At 41.1% G+C, this 21,792-nt stretch overlaps 1 protein-coding gene across 1 annotated transcript in view; it reads right to left on the bottom strand.

Moving 5' to 3' along the window:
- The window catches only part of caska (calcium/calmodulin-dependent serine protein kinase a), a 225,728-nt gene extending 204,450 nt beyond the window's left edge, over positions 1–21,278 (bottom strand). The window contains 1 exon segment of the mRNA XM_070437720.1: positions 20,473–21,278. Within this exon segment, the coding sequence (XP_070293821.1) occupies positions 20,473–20,531 (59 nt within the window). The 5' untranslated portion in view covers positions 20,532–21,278.
- Positions 21,279–21,792: the final 514 nt, after the last annotated feature.

The following is a 21,792-nucleotide window of genomic DNA, read 5'->3' as shown; positions in this document are numbered from 1 at the left end:
ACCTATTTCAGTGGTGTAAAGTAAAATACAATAAAGTACTACTTAAAAGGTTTTTGGGGTATCTGTATTTTACTATTCATATTTTTGACAACTTTTACTTCACTACATTCCTAAAGAAAATGAAGTACTTCCTACTCCATACATCTTCCCTGATACCCAAAAGTGCTCGTTACATTTTGAATGCTTAGCAGGACAGGAAAATTGTCTAATTCACACACTTATCAAGCAAGAGAACATCCCTGGTCATCCCTACTGCCTCTGATTTGGCGGACTCATTAAACACATGCTTCGTTTGTAAATTATGTCTAAGAGTTGGAGCGTGCCCCTGGCTATCCGTAAATAAAATAAAAAGTTGAAAATGTGGCCGTCTGCTTTGCTTTGAAATTATTTATACTTGTCCTTTTACATTTGATACTTAAGTATATTTTAGCAATTACATTTACTTTTGATACTTAAGTATATTTTTAACCAAATACTTTTGATTAAAGTATTTTACTTTTACTCAAGCAGTATTTTACTGGGTAACTTTTACTTGAGTCATTTTCTATTAACTTCTTGTCAATACGGGGGCGCTGTTTCCACTTTGGAAAAAATCGTGCCCAAATGAAACGGCCTCGTACTCTTTTCTAGATCATACAATATGCATATTATTATTACTATTGGATAGAAAACACTCACATTTCTAAAACTGTTTGAATTATATCTGTGAGTAAAACAGAACTAATTTTGCAGCAAACTTCCATACAGGAAGTGAAAAATCTGAAAACGAGGCTCTGTTTCAGGGCCTGCCTATTCAACTGGCTTTTATTTATCGATATGCATTATCGTATGCACTTCATACGCCTTCCACTAGATGTCAACAGGCAGTGGAAGGTGGAATGGGGTGTATAGCTTGATCTGAGGTCGAATAAGAGCTTTTGGAGTGACAGGTCCGGAATTTTCTTTGTCTTCTAAGGCGCGCGGCGGAGCTTGACATTGTCTTCTGAATAGCGTTACGTATACACGGCGAATATCTCCGGCTCTGATTTTATTTGATACATGTGATAATAACATCATAAAGTAGGTTTTTTCAACCGAGTTTTATCAGTTTATTCAACGTTTATTGGGACTTTTGGAGTTTTCCGTTCTTTGCGTCAAGAGAGGATGGGAATGTTAGCAACCTTGGCTAGCATTGTGGTGCGAATTCGACAGAAGAAATGGACATTCTAAAACCAAACAACGATTTATTCTGGACCAAGGACTCCTTGTACAACATTCTGATGGAAGCTCGCAAAAGTAAGAAACATTTATGATGTTATTTCGTATTTCTGTGTAAAATGTTGAGTCCTATTTCTCGCCGTTTTGGTGAGCGCTGTCTCGCAATACGCAAGCTGTATGTTATGGTAAAGTTATTTTTTTTTAATCTAACACCGCGGTTGCATTAGAACCAGTGTATCTTTCATTTGCCATACAACAAGTATTTTTATGTAAAGTTTTTGATGAGTTCTTTGGTCAGATTAGGTGAGTGTCCAAATATCTCTGGAGATTCTGGTGAATCGATGCTACGTATTCACAATGTATAACCAGGATTTGTAGCTATAAATATGCACATTTTCGAACAAAACATAATTGTATTGTATGACATGATGTTATAAGACGGTCATCTGAAGAAGTTGTCCAAAGGTTAGTGATTAATTTTATATCTTTTGCTGTTTTTTGCGATCGCTACCTTTTGCTGCTAATAAATGCGTTTGTGTGTTTGGCTATTGTGGTAAGCTAATATAATTCTATATTGTGTTTTCACTGTAAAACACTTTTAAAAAATCGGAAATATTGGCTGGATTCACAAGATGTTTATCTTTCATTTGCTGTACACCATGTATTTTTCATAAATGTTTTATGATGAGTATTTATGTATTTCACGTTGCTCTCTAATTATTCTGGCTGCTTTGGTGCTATTTTTGATGGTAGCGCAATGTAAAACTATGATTTATACCTCAAATATGCACATTTTCGAACAAAACATAAATGTATTGTATAACATGTTATAAGACTGTCATCTGATGAAGTTGTTTCTTGGTTAGTGACTMATTTTCTCTATTTGTCGGTTTTGTGAAAGCTACTTATGCGGTGGAAACATGGTGAAAATATGCGGTTGTGTGTTTGGCTATTGTGGTTAGCTAATAGAAATACATATTGCGTTTTCGCTGTAAAACATTTTAAAAATCGGAAATGATGGCTGCATTCACAAGATGTTTATCTTTCATTTGCTGTATTAGACTTGTGATTTCATGAAAATTATATCATATGATATCCCTGTCCCGTTAGGGTAGGCTATGCTAGTCAGCTTTTTTGATGAGGAGGATCCCGGATCCGGGAGAGAGAAGCGGTAGAGGTTTTAAGGCATCTTCACTTTTACTCAAGTATGACAATTGGGTACTTTCTTCCCCACTCCCAATTTTGCATACCCCATGAGTCTTCATCACCGGAAAAGATAAATGGTTGAGATTGATATCATTTAAAAGCTTACAAGCAGGGTTGTGAAACTATTTTCACATTTCTGAAGGAAAAAAATGTGTTAAATAAAAACAAATGTAACTTTTAAAGTAAATTATCTAAAAATATCTAAAAACTCACCTGGTACGGAGGCGCAACAAGGAGCGAGTGAAAGGAGCCTAGGCTACTGTTGATTGCAAACGTGGAGGAATTTTTCATTAAAGTAAAACAATAGTTAGAGCAGAAAGAGTACTGTCAAGGTGTGCGCTACTGGTGGCGAAGTCAGGTGCAGGAGAGCAGAGAGTTGTGAACAGGCGCACACTTTATTAAGGCAGAGGCAAATAAAACACACAGACGCTACTGCGTCAAAACCTCCAGCCAAAGGTAAAAGTGCTATGTGCAAAACAGTCACAAAAATTTTGCAAATGTTGTACAATAAACATCCCTCGTGAAAAGCAACGGAATAATGGGGAAAACCCCAGCCTGGCGCGTACACATGAACATGTAACAAAAACATGGAGGGGAACAGAGGAATAAATACATGCAGTGTGATTTGGCAATGAAAACCAGGTGTGCAGGGAACAAGACAAAACAAATGGAACAATGGAGCGGCGATAGCTAGAAAGCCGGTGACGTCGACCGCCGAACACCGCCCGAACAAGGAGAGGAGCCGACTTCGGCGGAAGTCGTGACAAGTACAGTGCAAAGAAGCCGACATGGGGTTGTCCTCAGAGACAAGTTTTAATATTGTAGTGGACAAAGATGAGAAGAATGTTGAAGCGGCCAAATTGACTCTGTGCAACTCGCTATTCAGGTTTAATGTATTTATTTTTCAATTTATTATCATTTATTTAATCAATATTATTATTATTATTAGGGTCGAGTCTGTTCTTTCAACCAATCGATTGGTCAACATTTTTAAATGTGTATTTTTCCACATACATTTGAAGTCGGAAGTTTACATACACCTTAGCCAAATACATTTAAACTCAGTTTCTCACAATTCCTGACATTTAATCCTAGTAAAAATTCCCTGTTTTAGGTCAGTTAGGATCACCACTTTATTTGAAGAATGTGAAATGTCAGAATAATAGTAGAGAGAATGATTTATTTCAGCTAGAATTTCTTTCATCACATTCCCAATGGGTCAGAAGTTTACATACACTCACTTAGTATTTGGTAGCATTGCCTTTAAATTATTTAACTTGGGTCAAACATTTGGGTAGCCTTCCACAAGCTTCCCACAATAAGTTGGGTGAATTTTGGCCCATTCCACATGACAGAGCTGGTGTAACTGAGTCAGATTTGTAGGCCTCCTTGCTCAGACACGCTTTTTCAGTTCTGCCAACAAATTTTCTTTAGGATTGAGGTCAGGGCTTTGTGATGGCCACTCCAATACCTTGACTTTGCTGTCCTTAAGCTCTCTTGGGTAGGGGGCAGTATTTTCACATCCGGATGAAAAGCGGGCCCAAAGTAAACTGCCTGTTACTCAGGCCCAGAAGCTAGGATATGCATATAATTGGTAGCATTGGATAGAAAACACTCTGAAGTTACTCTGAAGTTATGTTAAAATGATGCCTGTGAGTATAACAGAACTGATATGGCAGGCGAAACCCCGAGGACAAACCATCCCCCCCCAAAAAGAATTCTGCCTACCACTGTTTTCAGTGGCTGTCACTTTTATTATAAGGTGAAATCCTCCCAGATTGCAGTTCTTAGGGCTTCCACTAGATGTCCACGGTCTTTAGAAAGAGTTTCATGCTGGTTTTTGTAAAAATGAGCCAGAAATTGTAGTTTTTCTAGGTGGCTCCCGTTTTGGCTGTCGTGTTTCCAAGAGTGTGGAAGAGAGCGGGTTCTTCGGTATTTTTCTCCGCTAAAGACAATAACGATTCTCCGTCTTAAATTGTATAGTTTATTTACGTATTAGGGTACCTATGGTCTGATTATAAACGTTGTTTGACTTGTTAGGAAAAGTTTATTAGTAACGTTTGTGATTCATTTTGTATGCATTTTGATGGAGGGAAACTGGGTGGATTATTGATTGAAGCGCACCAGCTAAACTGAGTTTTTATGGATATAAAAGGACATTATCGAACAAAAGGACCATTTGTGATGTAACAACAGAAGGAGATCATCAAAGGTAAAGCATTTATTATATCGCTATTTCTGACTTTCTGACCTGCCTGGTTGAAATATGTTTTTCATGCTTTTGTATGCGGGGCGCTGTCCGCAGATAATCGCATGATGTGCTTTCGCCGTAAAGCCTTTTTGAAATCTGACACAGCGGCTGGATTAATTATTTTGATGTATTACACTTGTGATTTTATGAAAGTTAAATATTTATAATTCTGTTGTTTGAATTTCACGCTCTGCATTTTCACCGGATGTTGGCCAGGTAGGACGGTAGCGTCCCAAGAAGCCATTTTGCCACAACTTTGGAAGTATGCTTGGGGTCATTGTCCATTTGGAAGCAACCAAGCTTTAAATTCCTGACTGATGCTGCTTCAATGTATTCACATCTTTTCCCACCTCATGATGCCATCTATTTTGTGAAATGCATCAGTCCCTCCTGCAGCAAAGCACTTCCACAACATGATGATGCCACCCCCGTGATTCACGGTCGGGATGGTGTTCTTCGGCTTGCAAGCCTCCCCCTTTTTCCTCCAAACATAACGATGGTCATTATGGCCAAACAGTTCTATTTTTGTTTCATCAGACCAGAGGACATTTCTCCAAAAGGTACGAYCTTTGTCCCCATGTGCAGTTGCAAACCGTAGTCTGGCTTTTTTATGGCGGTTTTGGAGCAGTGGCTTCTTCCTTGCTGAGCGGCCTTTCAGGTTATGTGGATATAGGACTCATTTTACTGTGGATATAGATAATTTTGTACCTTTTCCTCCAGCATCTTCACAATGTCTTTTGCTGTTGTTCTGATTGATTTGCACTTTTCGCACCAAAGTACATTCATCTCTAGGAGACAGAACGCATCTCCTTCCTGAGTGGTATGGTGGCTGCGTGGTCCCATGGTGTTTATACTTGCGTACTATTGTTTGTACAGATGAACGTGGTACCTTCAGGTGTTTGGAAATTGCTCCCAAGGATGAACCAGACTTGTGGAGGTCTACAATTTTTTTTCTGAGGTCTTGGCTGATTTCTTTTTATTTTCCCATGATGTCAAGAAAAGAGGCATTGAGTTTGAAGGTAGGCTTGCAAACATATCCACAGGTACACCTACGATTGACTCAAATGATGTCAATTAGCCTATCAGAAGCTTCTAAAGCCATGACATAATTTTCTGGAAGTTTCCAAGCTGTTTAAAAAGGCACAGTCAACTTAGTGTATGTAAACTTCTGACCCACTGGAATTGTGGTACAGTGAATTATATGTGAAATAATCTGTCTGTAAACAATTGTTGGAAAAATTACTTGTGTCATGCACAAAGTAGATGTCCTAACCGACTTGCCAAAACTATAGTTTGTTAACAAGAAATTTGTGGAGTGGTTGAAAAACTAGTTTTAATGACTCCAACCTAAGTGCATGTAAACTTCTGACTTCAACTGTATAGACACATCCTATGTGTATTAATCAAATCAACTATATGCACTGAGCTTGTCTGATGCTTTAAGCACACTGTTGGTTGAAATAATTAAGACACACAAATGACTAGAGGGAGTCTGACCACAATTGATTTGATTGTGCGCTGTGTTCCATTTTTTTTTACCATGAGTGACTGTGTGACTAGCACCCGTTGTCTCTCCCTCCTTCATGCTGCAGCGACCACTACAGAACTTTAACTGTGTTTATCGCAATGTCCATGTTGCTAAATCTGCAACATAATTACAGCCATTTCTGTTACCGAAATCTCTAATTTGTTTAGGAAAAACATTCCCTATTCCCTCAACCCTTGCTCTCTTTAGGTGACCAACAGGGCCTGATTTATATCATATCATAATCACATCAATAAATTGGTTTTAACAAACTCTGAACACGTGACAGCAAAATGGATGTAGAGGATGTGACAAACTCAAAACGGAGGAATGTCTCCGCTTGCTCAGGAGGTAAAGGGGAAGTCAGATGTGTGGAATAAATTTGACTAGTTGAGCAAAAATACTGGAGATCAAGTAAGAGAAGGTAAGGAGCTGCGTGCATATTATGTGTGCCAAACAGGTGCTGTTAGATTACAATATGATTTTTCCGACCGTTTGGAACAATGTAAACAACATGAAATAAATTATAAGAGTACCAGAGAATCTGCTGTGATGTTGTTTTTTGTAAAGCCTTTATTACAGCAAAGACTGAAAACAGTTGCATTTATTTGTGAATGCAATTTCCCGAAATGGAACGGTTTATTTATTGTTTACGCAAATTATTCAAGGGTCACTTTATTTTGTTTTAAAACAAAAATGATTGATTGCATTTCAAATCATGAATGACTCATATGCTGTGTGATGAACGAATGAATGATTGATTGATACAGTAGCCTATAGAAGTATTGAAATATAGGTCTAAGTAATTTACTGTATTAAGAGTAAACAGGATTCGCTCTTTGGTCTATATGTAATGGTCTGGGTGTAGCTGGTGCAGAGGAGTCAGTGATGAATTCCAGTGATGAAGACATGGATGTCTCATGGTTTGGTGGAGTATGCAAAATGGGTCAACTCTGAGCACCTTTATCAACTAAATGTTTTGACATTCAGGTCCAAAAAGTCACTTTCTGACCACTTCTTCCACAGGCAAACACGAATTTACTTCTTCCATGGGCAAAAAGTAACTGAATTCAACTGGATTTACCCTTGAAGTAATCCCTGTCCCTTCCTAAAAAGCCTCCTTTCCTTTCTTTACCTCCACTGAACTATACAATGCACTGATGCACTTGGGTATAAAGACAAAGTTTTTTCACTCAGCAGACAAGTGAGTAAAAACATATTACAATATCAGGACACAGCCCTGTCACTTCCCTCCCTCCTAACTAGTCCTGTGATGTTATTGTAAAATACTTCTGTAAGTTCCGCTGGAATCCGGAGAATWAAAAAAAAATCTAAAAATTCTAAATTCCGATCATGTCGGCAAAAAGCAATCAGACAGTGTGTGCCGTTATCTGTAATGAAGCGTTGAGGTTAGTGACCTGAAAAAGTGCTGCTGTCTGTCTGCATTAGCCTAGCATTCAGTTCAGCCTGGCTAGACAGACAGTAATGATTGTGTCTTCTTCACTGAAACTGAAAGTAGGGGGAGGGGGGATTTCTTCACTGGCTTCCTAAGCTAGCTGCTAAGCTAAATCACGTAGCCAACTGTCAGACTGTCTCAAGCATTATGATGGGAATTGTAAAAACGTTTAATCAATGTTAAAGGCCCAGTGCAGTCCAAAACTTGATTTTCATATGTTTTATATATACACTATATTATACAAAAGCATGTGGACACCCCTTCAAATTAGTGGATTCGGCTACTTCTGCCACACCCCTTGTTGACAGGTGTATAAAATCGAGCACACAGCCATGCAATCTCCATAGACAAACATTGGCTGTAGAATGGCCTTACTGAAGAGCTCAGTGACTTTCAATGTGGCACCGTCATAGGATGCCCCCTTTCCAACAAGTCGGTTTGTCAAATTTCTGCCCCGCTAGAACTGTAAGTTATATTATTGTGAAGTGGAAACGTCTAGGAGCAACAACGGTTCAGTCGCAAAGTAGTAGGCCACACAAGCTCACAAAACGGGACTGCCGAGTGCTGAAGTGCGTAGCACGTAAAAATCGTCTGTCCTCGGTTGCAACACTCACTACCGAGTTCCAAACTGCCTCTTGAAGCAACGTCAGCACAAGAACTGTTTGCGGGGGCTGCATGAAATGGGTTTCCATGGCCGAGCAGCCGCAAACAAGCCTAAGATCACCATGCGTAATGCCAAGCGTCGGCTGGAGTGGTGTAAAGCTCACCACCATTGGACTCTAGAGCGGTGGAAACGTGTTCTCTGGAGTGATGAATCACGCTTTACCATCTGGCAGTCCGATGGACGAATCTGGGTGGGGCAGATGCCAGGAGAACGCTACCTGCCCCAATGCATAGTGCCAACTGTAAAGTTTGGTGGAGGGGGAATAATGGTCTGGGGCTGTTTCATGGTTCGGGCTAGGTTCCAGTGAAGGGAGATCTTAGTTCCCATGAAGGGAGATCTCAACGCTACAGCATACAATGACATTCTAGACGATTCTGTGCTTCCAACTTGTGGCAACAGTTTGCGGAAGGCCCTTTCCTTTTTGAGCATGATAATGACCCCCGTGCACAAAGTGAGGTCAATACAGAAATGGTTTGTTGAGATCGGTATTGAAGAACTTGACTGGCCTGCATAGAGCCCTGACCTCAACCCCATCAAACACCTTTGGGATGAATTGGAACGTCAACTGCGAGCCTAATCGCCCAACAGCCTAATCGACCTCACTAACGCTTGTGGCTGGATGGAAGCAAAAAACATAAAAATGGCTACATTGGACCTTTAAGATCCTAATATGTTCCTAAGAGGGATGTGTAAACATGATGGAAGGAGCATTTTTCTTGTCGCTGCACACATAGAGCTGCAAGAGACCATGTTTTCATGGACTTGACATGAGGGATAAAGATTTCAGGAGCTAAATGTGAGAACACTGCACTAGTGTCTATGGGTAATTGTGCGTGCTAAAACTACCCTCTCAGCAGAATTCTCCCCTATCCCATCAGAAAAAAACTAACAGAGAGGCTGTGCTTGACACATACAGTTGAAGTCAGAAGTTTACATACACTTAGGTTGGAGTCATTAAAACTCGTTTTTCAACTACTCCACAAATTTCTTGTTAACAAAATATAGTTTTGGAAAGTCAGTTAGGACATCTACTTTGTGCATGACACAAGTAATTTTTCCAACAATTGTTTACAGACAGATTATTTCACAATTCCAGTGGGTCAGAAGTTTACATACACTAAGTTGACTGTGCCTTTAAACAGCTTGGAAAATTCCAGAAAATGATGTCATGGCTTTAGAAGCTTCTGATGACATCATTTGAGTGAATTGGAGATGTACCTGTAGATGTATTTCAAGGCCTACCTTCAAACTCAGTGCCTCTTTGCTTGACATCATGGGAAAATCAAAAGAAATCAGCCAAGAAAAAACATTGTAGACCTACACAAGTCTGGTTCATCCGGGGGAGTAAGTATAAACACCATGGGACCACGCAGCCGTCATACCACTCAGGAAGGAGACGCATTCTGTCTCATAGAAATGAAAGTTGGTGCAAAAAGTGCTAATCAATCCCAGAACAACAGCAAAGGACCTTGTGAAGATGCTAGAGGAAACAGGTACAAAAGTATCTATATCCACAGTAAAACGAGTCCTATATCGACATAACCTGAAAGACCGCTCCGCAAGGAAGAATCCACTGCTCCAAAACCGCCATAAAAAAGCCAGACTACGGTTTGCAACTGCACATGGGGACAAAGATCGTACTTTTTGGAGAAATGTCCTCTGGTCTGATGAAACAAAAATAGAACTGTTTGGTCATAATGACCATTGTTATATTTAGAGGAAAAAGGGGGAGTCTTGCAAGCCGAAGAACACCATCCCGACCGTGAAGCACGTGGGTGGCATCATCATGTTGTGGGCGTGCTTCACTGCAGGAGGGACTGGTGCACTTTATAAAACACATGGCATCATGAGGGAGGACAATTATGTGGATATATTGAAGCAACATCTCAAGACAGTCAGGAAGTTAATGCTTGGTCGCAAATAGGTCTTCCAAATAGACAATGACCCCAAGCATACTTTGTGGCAAAATGGCTTAAGGACAACAAAGTCAAGGTATTGGAACGGCCATCACAAAGCCCTCAAAGCCATTACAAATCATTTTACATTCTTAAAATAAAGTGGTGACCTTAACTGACCTAAGACAGGTAATTTAAATGTATTTTGCTAAGGTGTATGTAAACTACCGACTTCAACTGCACACAGTGTGGATGAAGGCCCCTTATGAAGGCAGTTTGTTTGAGGATTTTAGGCTCCCGAGTGGCGCAGCGGTCTAAGGCACTTCATCTCAGTGCAAGAGGAGTCACTACAGTCCCTGGTTAGATTCCAGGCTGTATCACAGCGGTCTAAGGCACTTCATCTCAGTGCAAGAGGCGTCACTACAGACACATCCGGCCGTGATTGGCGGTGCACAATTGGTCCAATGTCGTCCGGGTTTGGCCGGGGTAGGCCGTCATTGTAAATAAGAATTTGTTCTTAACTGACTTGCCTAGTTAAATAAAGGTTAAATAAATAAAAAATATTAACAAATTCACCTGAAGTCTAGGCTAAGGGCCATATGTGACCCACCACCTAAATGTGGTACTATGCAGCAAGATTTTAAATGGTGTTTTTTTTWACTTTGTATAAAAGTAGAGACTCAAAGCTAGAAAAGTGTCTATCATACACTGCAGTTGAGGAACAATGGGAAAGTAATTCTGCTTTGAAAGTTGATAAACTCGTGACCCCACTTTTGAGAAAATTTTCCTTTAATATTTTGGTATACCTACTGTGGAGCTCTTCTTTGTCTACACCCATTCAGCATCGTTCACACCCGCTTAAGCCTTAGCCCCACCCATCTCTTCAAGGGTTCACATGAGAGGCAATGTGCTAAACAGACTGAGTAGTGTAGTAAACAACCAAAGATTTCAAGACTAATAGTGGTAAAAATAGTAGTCTACAATAAGGAAAATCTCCAGATAAAAATATACTTTTTCTAGTCCTTGGCCTATATCCTAATACGACTTTGGTGCAGGTCATGTTGTTCTTCACATTACCATCTCTGGTAAACACACACTATATCAAATAAAATTGATGTTTATGTGTCACATGCACAGGATACAGAAGGTGTAAATTGTACGGTGAAATGGTTACTTGCATAGTAGGAATATCAAAAACAAAGTGTCCAGATTAAAATATTGTATAAATATTTTAGCATTATTAGATGATGCTTACCCAGACACACTTGTCTAAATTGATGGGTCATGTGAAAGAAATGCTATAACCATCCCCCGGCCACATCTAGCTAAGTATATGGGTCACTATTGTCTAGACTTGTACATGTTCATGAAATACAATTGATGGCCGTAATCACCCCCAGACACACCTGGCTACCTTGATGGGTCATGTAATCATCTGGCAAAGTGAAACAATGAACCGGCATAATCCAAACTCATACTACTACCAATACAAACATTGTCATAGCTGTAGTATGAATCTGCAGGTATCTAAAGCTAACCAACTAGGTTCAATGTTAGCTAACTAGGTTCAATGTTAGCTAACACTCGCTAGCTAGCTAACGTTCGCTAGCTAGCTAACAGTAYGCTTTAACTTGCAATGAAAACGACTTTCACAAAATTAGAAACGTATAATATCTGAAAATGTAGCTAGACTCTTACCAGTATACATGGATGAATGCTTCACGGCAGACTGGAACCATTTAACTGTGTTTTGTTTGTAGCTACATCTTCTTTGGCCAGCATTGTGCCAAGTCATTCCAGTTCACACTGACCGTGGCGTGTGCAGAAAGTAGCCCACCATAACCTTTCCCAACTTATCTGTCGATAGTGCCTGTAAATTCAGGGCATCAACGTTCTTGAGAAAAGTAGTAAAACTTTTGTAGTTCTCGAAGGCTAACGTTATATMTTTCAACACCTAGCTTCTTGAAACGGGTCACATATTCAATCAAATCCAATATGGGCATGTTAATTGGGCATGCATGGCAAATAATAGATGCACAACACAAGAAATGTGCATTCTTATCAATGCAAGAGACGTTTGGTTTCTCTTAACTATCATGTGATTATCTGAACACTGTAGGGCCTCTGGATCCCAGTGCCAAAGATCCTTGGGTCACCATAGTGACATCCGTCAACAAGCTGTTCACTGCTTTCCTGCTTTCAGCAAGGAATCTTAAATGCATTCAATGGGGGACACAAGTCTGCTTTGAGTCATAATATTGTTGCTAACCTAATCACCTACACTAATGCTAATGCAAATGGACTTCTGCTCTTCCATAACACAGTTTATACCTAGCTAACCTCTAACCCTCCACTTGGCACAGGAATTGCAGGAAATTAGCTTTAAAACCACAAGATAATTATCTGAGCTACATGGAGAAATGTATAGAATTGCATGAAATTGTCTTAAAAATACAAAAATTCCTCTACACCGTTAGGATTGGGACTACTAAAAATCTCTCAAAAATGTACCCGGGCTGACAATGCCCATTGCCACGCCCCCTGCCAAGCCCACCACCTAAGCCCCTTTTTGATCCCCCAAAAATGTTGGTGTGTGGGTGTATTTTTATTTTATGTATTGTTTTAAATCGGCGAGAGGTCAATTTTTAGGGCGATTCTTGCACTGAAATTATATTGAATTCTGCTTATATAATCACACTATACCACAAAAAAACTGATTCAGATTCATGTCCATAGGGGGAGTAGCAGGGGGAGGGTGGAGCAGAAGCTGACTAGTGGTGGMTATTCAGCAGCCTGATGGTCTGAGGGTAGAAACTATTGGCCAGTCTTTCAATTTTTGCCATGATGCTGCTGCACTGCCTGTGTCTGAGTGATTGAAGTGGAGAGAACAGAGCATGGCTTGGGTCCCTGATGATCTTCTTAGCCTTCCTGCGACACCTGGTGTTGAAGATGTCCTGTAGGGCAGGCAGTGTGCACCCAATGGGTGTGTTCGTCTGCAGCATCAAGTTCAAATGCTTAGACTCCGAGATCATTGAGTGCTTTTGAAATCTGTAGCCTATCTCTGCTGCGCTGTACCAGCACAATGGACAGCGTCCTACAGCTAGGCCCCTTTTGGTAATAAATACGTGACCCGTTTCAAGAAGCTAGGCATATGTCGCAAGTCACCATTTCAACACAGCCCAGCTCCATCATGCCTCTTATCCATCTCTGCATGGGCAGCTTCAATGGAGACTGAATAGGAAGTAATATACTCCTCTCAATGAATCAATGCACTCACAGGCCTGCCTACAGTCTCACTGTATATTTAACAATGTCTTCACTGTGGATTTAACCATGGGGCTTGTCCTTTACCGCACAGTGAAGTGGGTCTACTTTAAAATGAATAGAGTGAATTACTGTCCATTTGCATTACCTTAGTCAGGGACTCAGGCAGGCTTAATAAAGAGCCAATATGTAATCACTGTGCAGGGTGTGGAAGTGTGTGTTAATGGTAGGAAGRAATGTGTGTGGTCATACATAAGTCTGTCAGTCCTGCTCTCAGGCCCGGCTCCACAAGGGTGCTTACTCCCTCAGTCCCCCCCCTATATAAAAATAGCAAAAAAAGTGACATTGACAAACTAAGGGCAACCATGGCATCTAATTTAGTCAGAAAGTTGTTTTTATTGCAAGTTAAAGTGTACTGTTAGCTAGTTAGCTAATGTTGATCTGTATAGTAATTGTATTCATATCTTAGAAATCTATTTGCATTGCTAGTTATAGCCTAATGTTAGATAGCTAGATAACATTGAAACTAGTTGGTTAGCTTTAGCTACCTGCAGATTCATGCATGGTGGCTAGCTATGACAATCAGTTTGTATTGCTAGTAGTATGGGTTGGGATTATGGTTCCTTGTTTAGCTAGCTAACTACCTAGCTAAATGTCTAGACAAAAGACTCCACTATGCAAGTAACCATTTCCCTGTACCGTTTACACCTTCTATATCCTGTGCATGTAACAAATAAACTTTGATTCTATTTAGTGTGTGTTTACCAGAGACGGTAATGTGTAGACAAACATGACCTGCACCTAGGTCAGATTAGAATATAGGCCAAGGACTATATCAAGTGTATTTTTAGTACTACTTTTTGCTAATACTTTCAACACTTTTAGTCTTGAAATATTTACATGTTTACTACACTACCATACTCTGTTCAGCACATGGCCTCACATGTGAATCCTTAAAGAGATGGGCAGTGCTAAGGCTTAAGAGGGTGTGAATGATGCTAAAAGTTGTAGCCTAGTTATTCATGCATGAAAACAAAAATACTAAATAGCAGTTTGGCTTAGAATACCAACATCTGCGAAAGTGAACGAATAAATGAGAACAGAACAAAACAGCGGTACCAAGTAGTAGTCCTAGTAAACAAAATATCAGATCAATAAATGCATGACACAAGCTATATGTAGGCTAGTTACATTAACAATAAACAAACGCAGTAAACAAAAGGAGAATGGAGATCCAAATAGCCTACAGCCTACTACAGTGAGATGCAGCCATGCACAGCTGCTTGCCAAATAAATAAGCCTATAAAGGCAAACATGGAAAATCATTCAGCTCGCTCATGAGTTCAACAACATGTTGTGATACGGCACAATACACTTATGTGAATCAAATTTGAACCACCTAATTAATTAAGCAATGCCAGCCTACCATAAACACGCTTCCAAGACGTACAGAAACGAAAACCAATAGGCTATCAAGTAAACCATAATTGAATGTATCTATTTCTATAATGAAACATATGTACATATGTAGCTACACCCAGGGACATCATTTGGGTTCTTCATTGGAATTATATTGAATTCTRCTTATATCACACTATACCACAATAAACATAAAAGTTCAAATGCTTTCGACAGGTTCAATGGCAAGAAATTGCCACTGCGCTCTCTCAGCACCATGGACAGCGCCCTACACACTAAAAGCAAGATTTTTATCATAAACAACCAGCTAGATTGTTTCAATCTTAGCTTTTCAAAAGAGTTGCAGCCTCCTTGATGCTCTGTAGAAATTCCTGAGTAATCGATCATTCCATTTTCCCTGAAATCTTCTTGTAAGATCCCCCTCAAATGCCAGTTGGATTAGTTGAGCTTTCCTCAAGTGTAGCATGCTTCTTCTGTGCTGACTGAACACTTTTGTCAAAGTGGAAAAGGAGTTCTCGCATGTAGCTATGGACGCCCCAAAAGTCAGTCCATGTTTCAGTGCAGTAAGCACGGTCGACATAGAGGAGAGAGGGTCAGAGAATCGTTGCAGCATATCAAGTGGGGTCCATTTGTCCTCATCGGAGCCAGAGGGGGGGAGCAACACCAATCTCAGCTTCCACCAAATCTATTTTGCTTAGATCCAGCAATGGTTTCACCTTTTTCAACATCTGGAAAGTCATAACTCTCGGGGTCAAGGGCACACTTGGCCTACACCAGTTGGCTGTTGTGTTTGCTGAATCGTTCTGACATTTCACCGATGACAGCATCCAAGAACAGTCTCTAAGGCTCTTTGCTTGATGCGTGCATAGCAAATCCTTTGGTACTATCAACAGCTTTCTTCCAGTTAGAATAGCCAGCTTGGGTGAAGGCCTTGTCTGCGTTAGCATTGGGAAACACAAAACTTTCGACATTGGGAAACAAAATGCTGCATCAGCAGTAACCAAGTATTCCAGTCACTCTCTTCCTATGAACCAGTTGTTATTAAATGAACGTTTTTGGACAGAAAACCTGTGGCTAGGGTAGGATTTAACCTGGGCTGGCTCCTCTGTTCCAAGATCATCATGAACAGTCGGAGATGGAGGCGGCTGTGGAGTCATTATCCTGGAGGCGCTTGTGGAAGGGTGGGTAGGCTCTGCACACACAGCATCATTGCTGATGGGCTTGGCGGCAGCCTCAGTGGGTTGATGCTGCTGCTCGTCGCTCTCCTTCTCCTTTTTTTGGGGTACTTTGGCAAAGTTCATTTCTGATATCCATCGCGGCAGATTAGCTGGTTTGAGCTAGCTAAATAGGCTAAGGCTAATAACACTAACACTTTTTACAGTTAGCCAAGAAGCTAACTAAACTCGGTAGTGGCGGGGTGTGAGGCAAAGTTGAGTGAAGCAGCTTCAACGGTAAACTTCACAGCGCGGGCTTGCCCTTAGAAATCAAAATATTACAGGTGTTACAGGTATCACGTGCACACTTTGCCTACCACAGAGATGAGTAGCGCCCAACCCACACCCTTTTTATTGAAACCCAAAGGACTCATACCTAGCCACCCAGTGGCTTTCCATAGACACACACAGTGGCGCGCCCTGTCCATTGTGCTGACACACTCAATCATGTAAACTTTTTTAGCTTTTTTATTGAACTAGGCAAGTCAGTTAAGAACAAATTCTTATTTACAATGACGGCCTACTTGTAAAGCCCCCGACTCCCCCTTGTGGGGGTCCGAGGGCAGGACTGGCAGGCTATTGTATGGCCACACACACATTCCTGCCTCCCATTACACACACTTCCACACTCGTGCCACACTCGTGCCCACACCCTGCACAGTGATTACATATTGGCTCTTTATTAAGCCTGCCTGAGTCCCTGACTAAGGTAATGCAAATGGACAGTAATTCACTCGATTCATTTTAAAGTAGACCCACTTCACTGTGCGGTAAAGGACAAGCCCCATGGTTAAATCCACAGTGAAGACATTGTTAAATATACAGTGAGACTGTAGGCAGGCCTGTGAGTGCATTGATTCATTGAGAGGAGTATATTACTTCCTATTCAGTCTCCATTGAAGCTGCCCATGCAGAGATGGCTGGGTTGAACTATACTGGATTATAGTTTACTGTACGAGGCCTGAGACTACTGCATGGCCTACTGACTACTGACTCCTGTCTGTGTGTGTGTGTGAGAAAGAGAGAGTGTGTAGCATGTAGGCAACACGCAACACTTGTAAACAAAGGCTGTTCTAATGAAATAAGGCTGAGGTCCAAACAGCAGGATAAGCAGAACTGTACGCAGCTCTTATTCTACAGTCCATATTGACACTGACACCATCTGCCTGAGCTGTCACATGCAACTGGCCCACCCACGACCAGACACAACCATACACACACCCACAACCATACACACACCCACAACCATACACACAACATATTCAAGTAGCACTAGGCCTATATCATTACAGAGTACTAATTATGGCCCCTCACCACACACATGTGCACGCTCACACACACTCACACCCATCCATTGTTCTGAGTTGATCAGAGGCCTGATAATAAAAGAGAGTAGCCTGAAGGTAGAGTACATCTCAAAGTAAAACTATTGGACTTCTTCCTGCTACAAACTTCCAACACATCCCCCTTTTCCCTCCCTCCCATCTCCCTTCTTCACCTCCCATTCCCCTGCAGTCTTGGGAACAGAGTGAATCAATCTAACAGCAACATGCCACATGCACACACACAAACGTGCACGCTCACATACAAACACCAACACACTCGCTGACAGACAGACAGGATTTGTGCCTGAGGTCAGTGTTCTAAAATTGAGAGCTTAGGCCTAAATCCCGCTCACACACACGTGCCAAAATCTCATTCACACACATACTCTGGGACAGCACACTGCAAAAACCCTACTCTTCCCCACACAGTCCAACGTTAAGCCGACCTATATATAGGCCTATATTATCACTGTGCATCTAACCTCGACATAAAACCCTGACGATCTGGAGCATTAGGCYTTTAAAGTGACGCCTTTGCAAACCGCTGTGTTGTTGTTTGGTAGGGTTTCCCATTCCCTTTGTTAATCTCTTTTCTCACAGGATCAAATCAACAGTCTACTTCACCGCTCCGTTAAACAAAACTCTGTAGTCTAGTAGGAACCAAAGACTGACGTTGATTATTCAAATGTTGTTCAAGTGTTGTAAACCACACTGGAATTGACAGAAACAAAATGAGTGTGTGTCTGTGAGTGCAGCTAACAGCGGAGATTTGAAGGGTTCGACTTTACTATTGTAGTCTTGTCTCTTTCAATATCTGTTCTGACTGATCGGATGTTGGGCTGGATTGGGACTAGGCTGGTATGATAGCAGCTGCCGCGAAACACAGATCGTGGATCAGATAACGCTATCCCCAATCCTGCCCTTAACCATCAGGGGTAAAATGCTTAACTGACCATATACCAGTGTCTAGGGGAATCTTCATCCTACAAATGTTTGTTTAATGTGTGTGTACCTAACTCCTTCGGATGCATGGTATCAAGTACAGAGACAGGTATTTTGTCTGTCAGTGTCTTTTACATTTCTCACACAGGTTTCAGGCCTGCCTAAACATGTTACAGTAGGCCCAGTGCCCAGTCAGTACACACTAGGGTTGGGCGTTATACCGTAACCCGGGTATTTTGAAATACCCTCTGTATGACTTTTCCAATACCGCCTTTGACGTTATTTTAACTTTTTACAGAAATACCTGCAGTCAACTTGTGCACTAGGTAATACATAAAGTAGATTGCTCTCAACATTTCGCCTGTTAGATTATTTTTCATTATGAAGCTTTCCATTACTAGTTTCCCAAAACAGATGTTTGAGCCAGTCACATATGTTTTTTTACAAAGAGGGACAACAAGCAAAACGGGAGCTTTGTGAGGTGAGTCACTCCTGCAGCGCAACTTAGTGAGGTGATCAGGTTACATTTGTCTGAAATTCACTACTAATGTTTGCCAGCTATATATCATATAACCATTAAGTTAACTATCTAAGATGTGTAAAATAAACTCTCTACAGCTAGGTTTGCTAACATAAGTGGCTAACGTTAGCTTGCAAGATCAAGCTTTTTCGTAACAGCAGCATAGACAATCTCCTCCTGGATAAAGATCCTGCTGTTTAATATATGTTTTGTGCATGGTGCAAACTGCATTTTTACGCATGGGGATCCCTATGGGGATTCCTTAGTACTTGTTAGCATGCTGTTAGTATACTGGTAAGTGACATTTTTTAGGGGGGGTTACTTTTGGAAAAAAATGCACCCCTTGTGTGCAATACCGGTAATAACGTATAACCCAGGATGGCACAGTCACGGTATGAAGGTATGGAAATCTGGATACCGCCCAACCCTAAAACACACAATGTCAGTATACACAACACACACACACAGTGGCCACTGTTAACAAAGCCAACCGAGCCCTGATCCCGTCAATATGATGATTGATGTGTTTCTGTCTTTGGTTTTACACCTGATTTTCAAAACCTGATTTTCAGGGAGAGCCTCTTAATAACTGCCTGAAAACCTACTATCCAATGTACTAAATCTAATGTACTGATAGCCTTCTGTATTGTGTATTTTTTAAACACACGCTTTGCTGTTGTTTAGAGTAATATAGAAGTCCCTTTCCAATTGTGTAATTACACTCAACCTAATGACTATGTAATTACAGTGCAACTATTATGCAAATGCTAGAGTGGAGTAGCCTACATCTAAACAGGACACCAAGGCAATGATTGACTATGCATTGGGACTTGAAGCCTGCCGAATCCCTATTCATTCACCATAATCATCATTCTGATGTGTCATCATCATCCTAGACTGAGATAATCAGACCCACACAGCAGCTGTGGAGGAGGCTAACTTACAACATGTAGAATAGAATAGAATAAAGAACATAGAACAGACATTTGCTGTCACTGCAGGAAAGAAGTATGCACCCACAACATAAGAAGGAAGATAAATTCATCCACAGAGAAGTAATCATGCATTTTCATTGGCTCTGAAATAATTGGATTTCCTGGGAGTGAGCAAATGAGGAAAGATTCTATTGTCACATTTGCATGTAGCCTAGTCACTACTGCAAGTGACAATATGCAGATAGCCTTTTAGTACAACATGACACATTGATTGCACATGACTCATGGGATTGTCTCATAGCTATAAGAAATCGCAGGTCATTACTTATCTGACATTGCTAATAGAGGAATGTGTAACATGGGAGACTTGCATCTTGCACAGGAGATTGAAGGCTATGAATTCAAATCTGTAACTCAGACGTGGTAATATGCACTACAGATCAGCTGTCATGACCGATACAGGGTGTGTGTGTTCACTCTCTACCACACCATGATGAACTGTGAAGTGTCTCCCGTGCATGTTGTCACACACACACACACACACACACACAGAGAGAGAGAGAGAGAGAGAGAGAGAGAATAATCTAGACAGGGGACACATTCGAGGAGATACAATGTAACCTCATCGTGTAATAAAAGGCAACAAACATTACACGTACTTTCCAATGACCTCACACAGCTCGTACACATCTTCAAACAGTACGTCGTCGTCCGCCATGGTCCAGCGAGGCTGGGGAAATAATTCCCCCCAAATCCGTCCTGAAACGTATGTTCCAAAGCAAATAATCACAACAAACGGACGTTTTTGTAAATACAAACTGTTCTGCTCTCTGTAGMCTAGGCTACTTGAGGCGTAGACTAATCACCAAGGAGTTGGGAATAAAGCTTCCCCAATTCCAATGGGTTAGAAAAATATTGTTTCCCCAAAACGCTGCGCAGCTGCGGTGGTTCGACTACAGTGCGAAGCTTCAAGGCAACGTGAGTTTTTCAATAATCCCGTTGGCGGTCTCCGGTTCTGCCCCACCTTGCCCAGGTTTCCCGGTTTCCTACTTAGGCTAATCCTCCTCGAAGCCTACGGTAGTATTGTAAAACGTTAGAATAAACAACTCAAGTCGCATGCCCCGTCTGCTGATCCACGTTCGTTAACCGTCCAGAACGCACGTAGGCTACAACCCGCTGCAAAAACTACAGCTATACTCTGTGTATTTTGCAGAGTTCATCAACAAAACTAACTATTTACTCAAAATACTGCTTAATCTAAATAACACATACGAGTAGCCTAGCTACATTCTTCACATCCCAAAAGAGGTGAAAAGGTTAGTTTCGTCCCCCTTGAAAAGCGCGCATGGTTCCCGTGCACACGCGACTCGATCGGGAAGGTAAAACTATTAACTGAAAATGGGCTTCAGGGGCGTGCTCTAATCCTCTCTCTCTCTCCCTTTCACTTTATCGTTGCTCCAATTTTCCTCTCTTCCTTCGTCGCTCCTCGTCCAGAATAACCAAGCTCCTCCCACCCAACGTTATGAAACTGCCCCGCCATCCACCATTATGGTTCCGCAGGAGCGGCTGCGTTCCGGGATCCCACCATTGAAACACACGGTGCTTGAGCCAAGATGACGAAGTGGGAGMGCCTTTGTGGTGGTTTTCGAGTCGCAGTTTCCTGATTCACTTTTAATTAACAATAAATCACAAGGTGCACCTTTTCAAAGTGCAAATGACACCCCAGCATGCACACTTAGGCATTTAAACCTGCAATATGTAACTTTTTGGGCGACACAACCAAATCCACATAGAAATGTGAGTTATAGCTCTGTCATTCTCATTGAAAGCAAGTCTAAGAAGTAGTAGAGCTGTTCTATGTGCACTATTTCTATGCTCCCTCTGCTTAAATTACATTTTTGTGTCTTTTACTTTCGGTTTTGTACACCAGCTTCAAACAGCTGAAAATAAACATTTTTTTGTTATGGAAAATTTATTTC

This window comes from Salvelinus sp. IW2-2015, linkage group LG36 (genome assembly GCF_002910315.2).
Source record: "Salvelinus sp. IW2-2015 linkage group LG36, ASM291031v2, whole genome shotgun sequence".
Lineage (NCBI taxonomy): Eukaryota > Metazoa > Chordata > Actinopteri > Salmoniformes > Salmonidae > Salvelinus > Salvelinus sp. IW2-2015.
The sequence above is the reverse complement of the archived record's forward strand: the minus strand, read 5'-3'. Positions and strand labels throughout refer to the sequence as shown.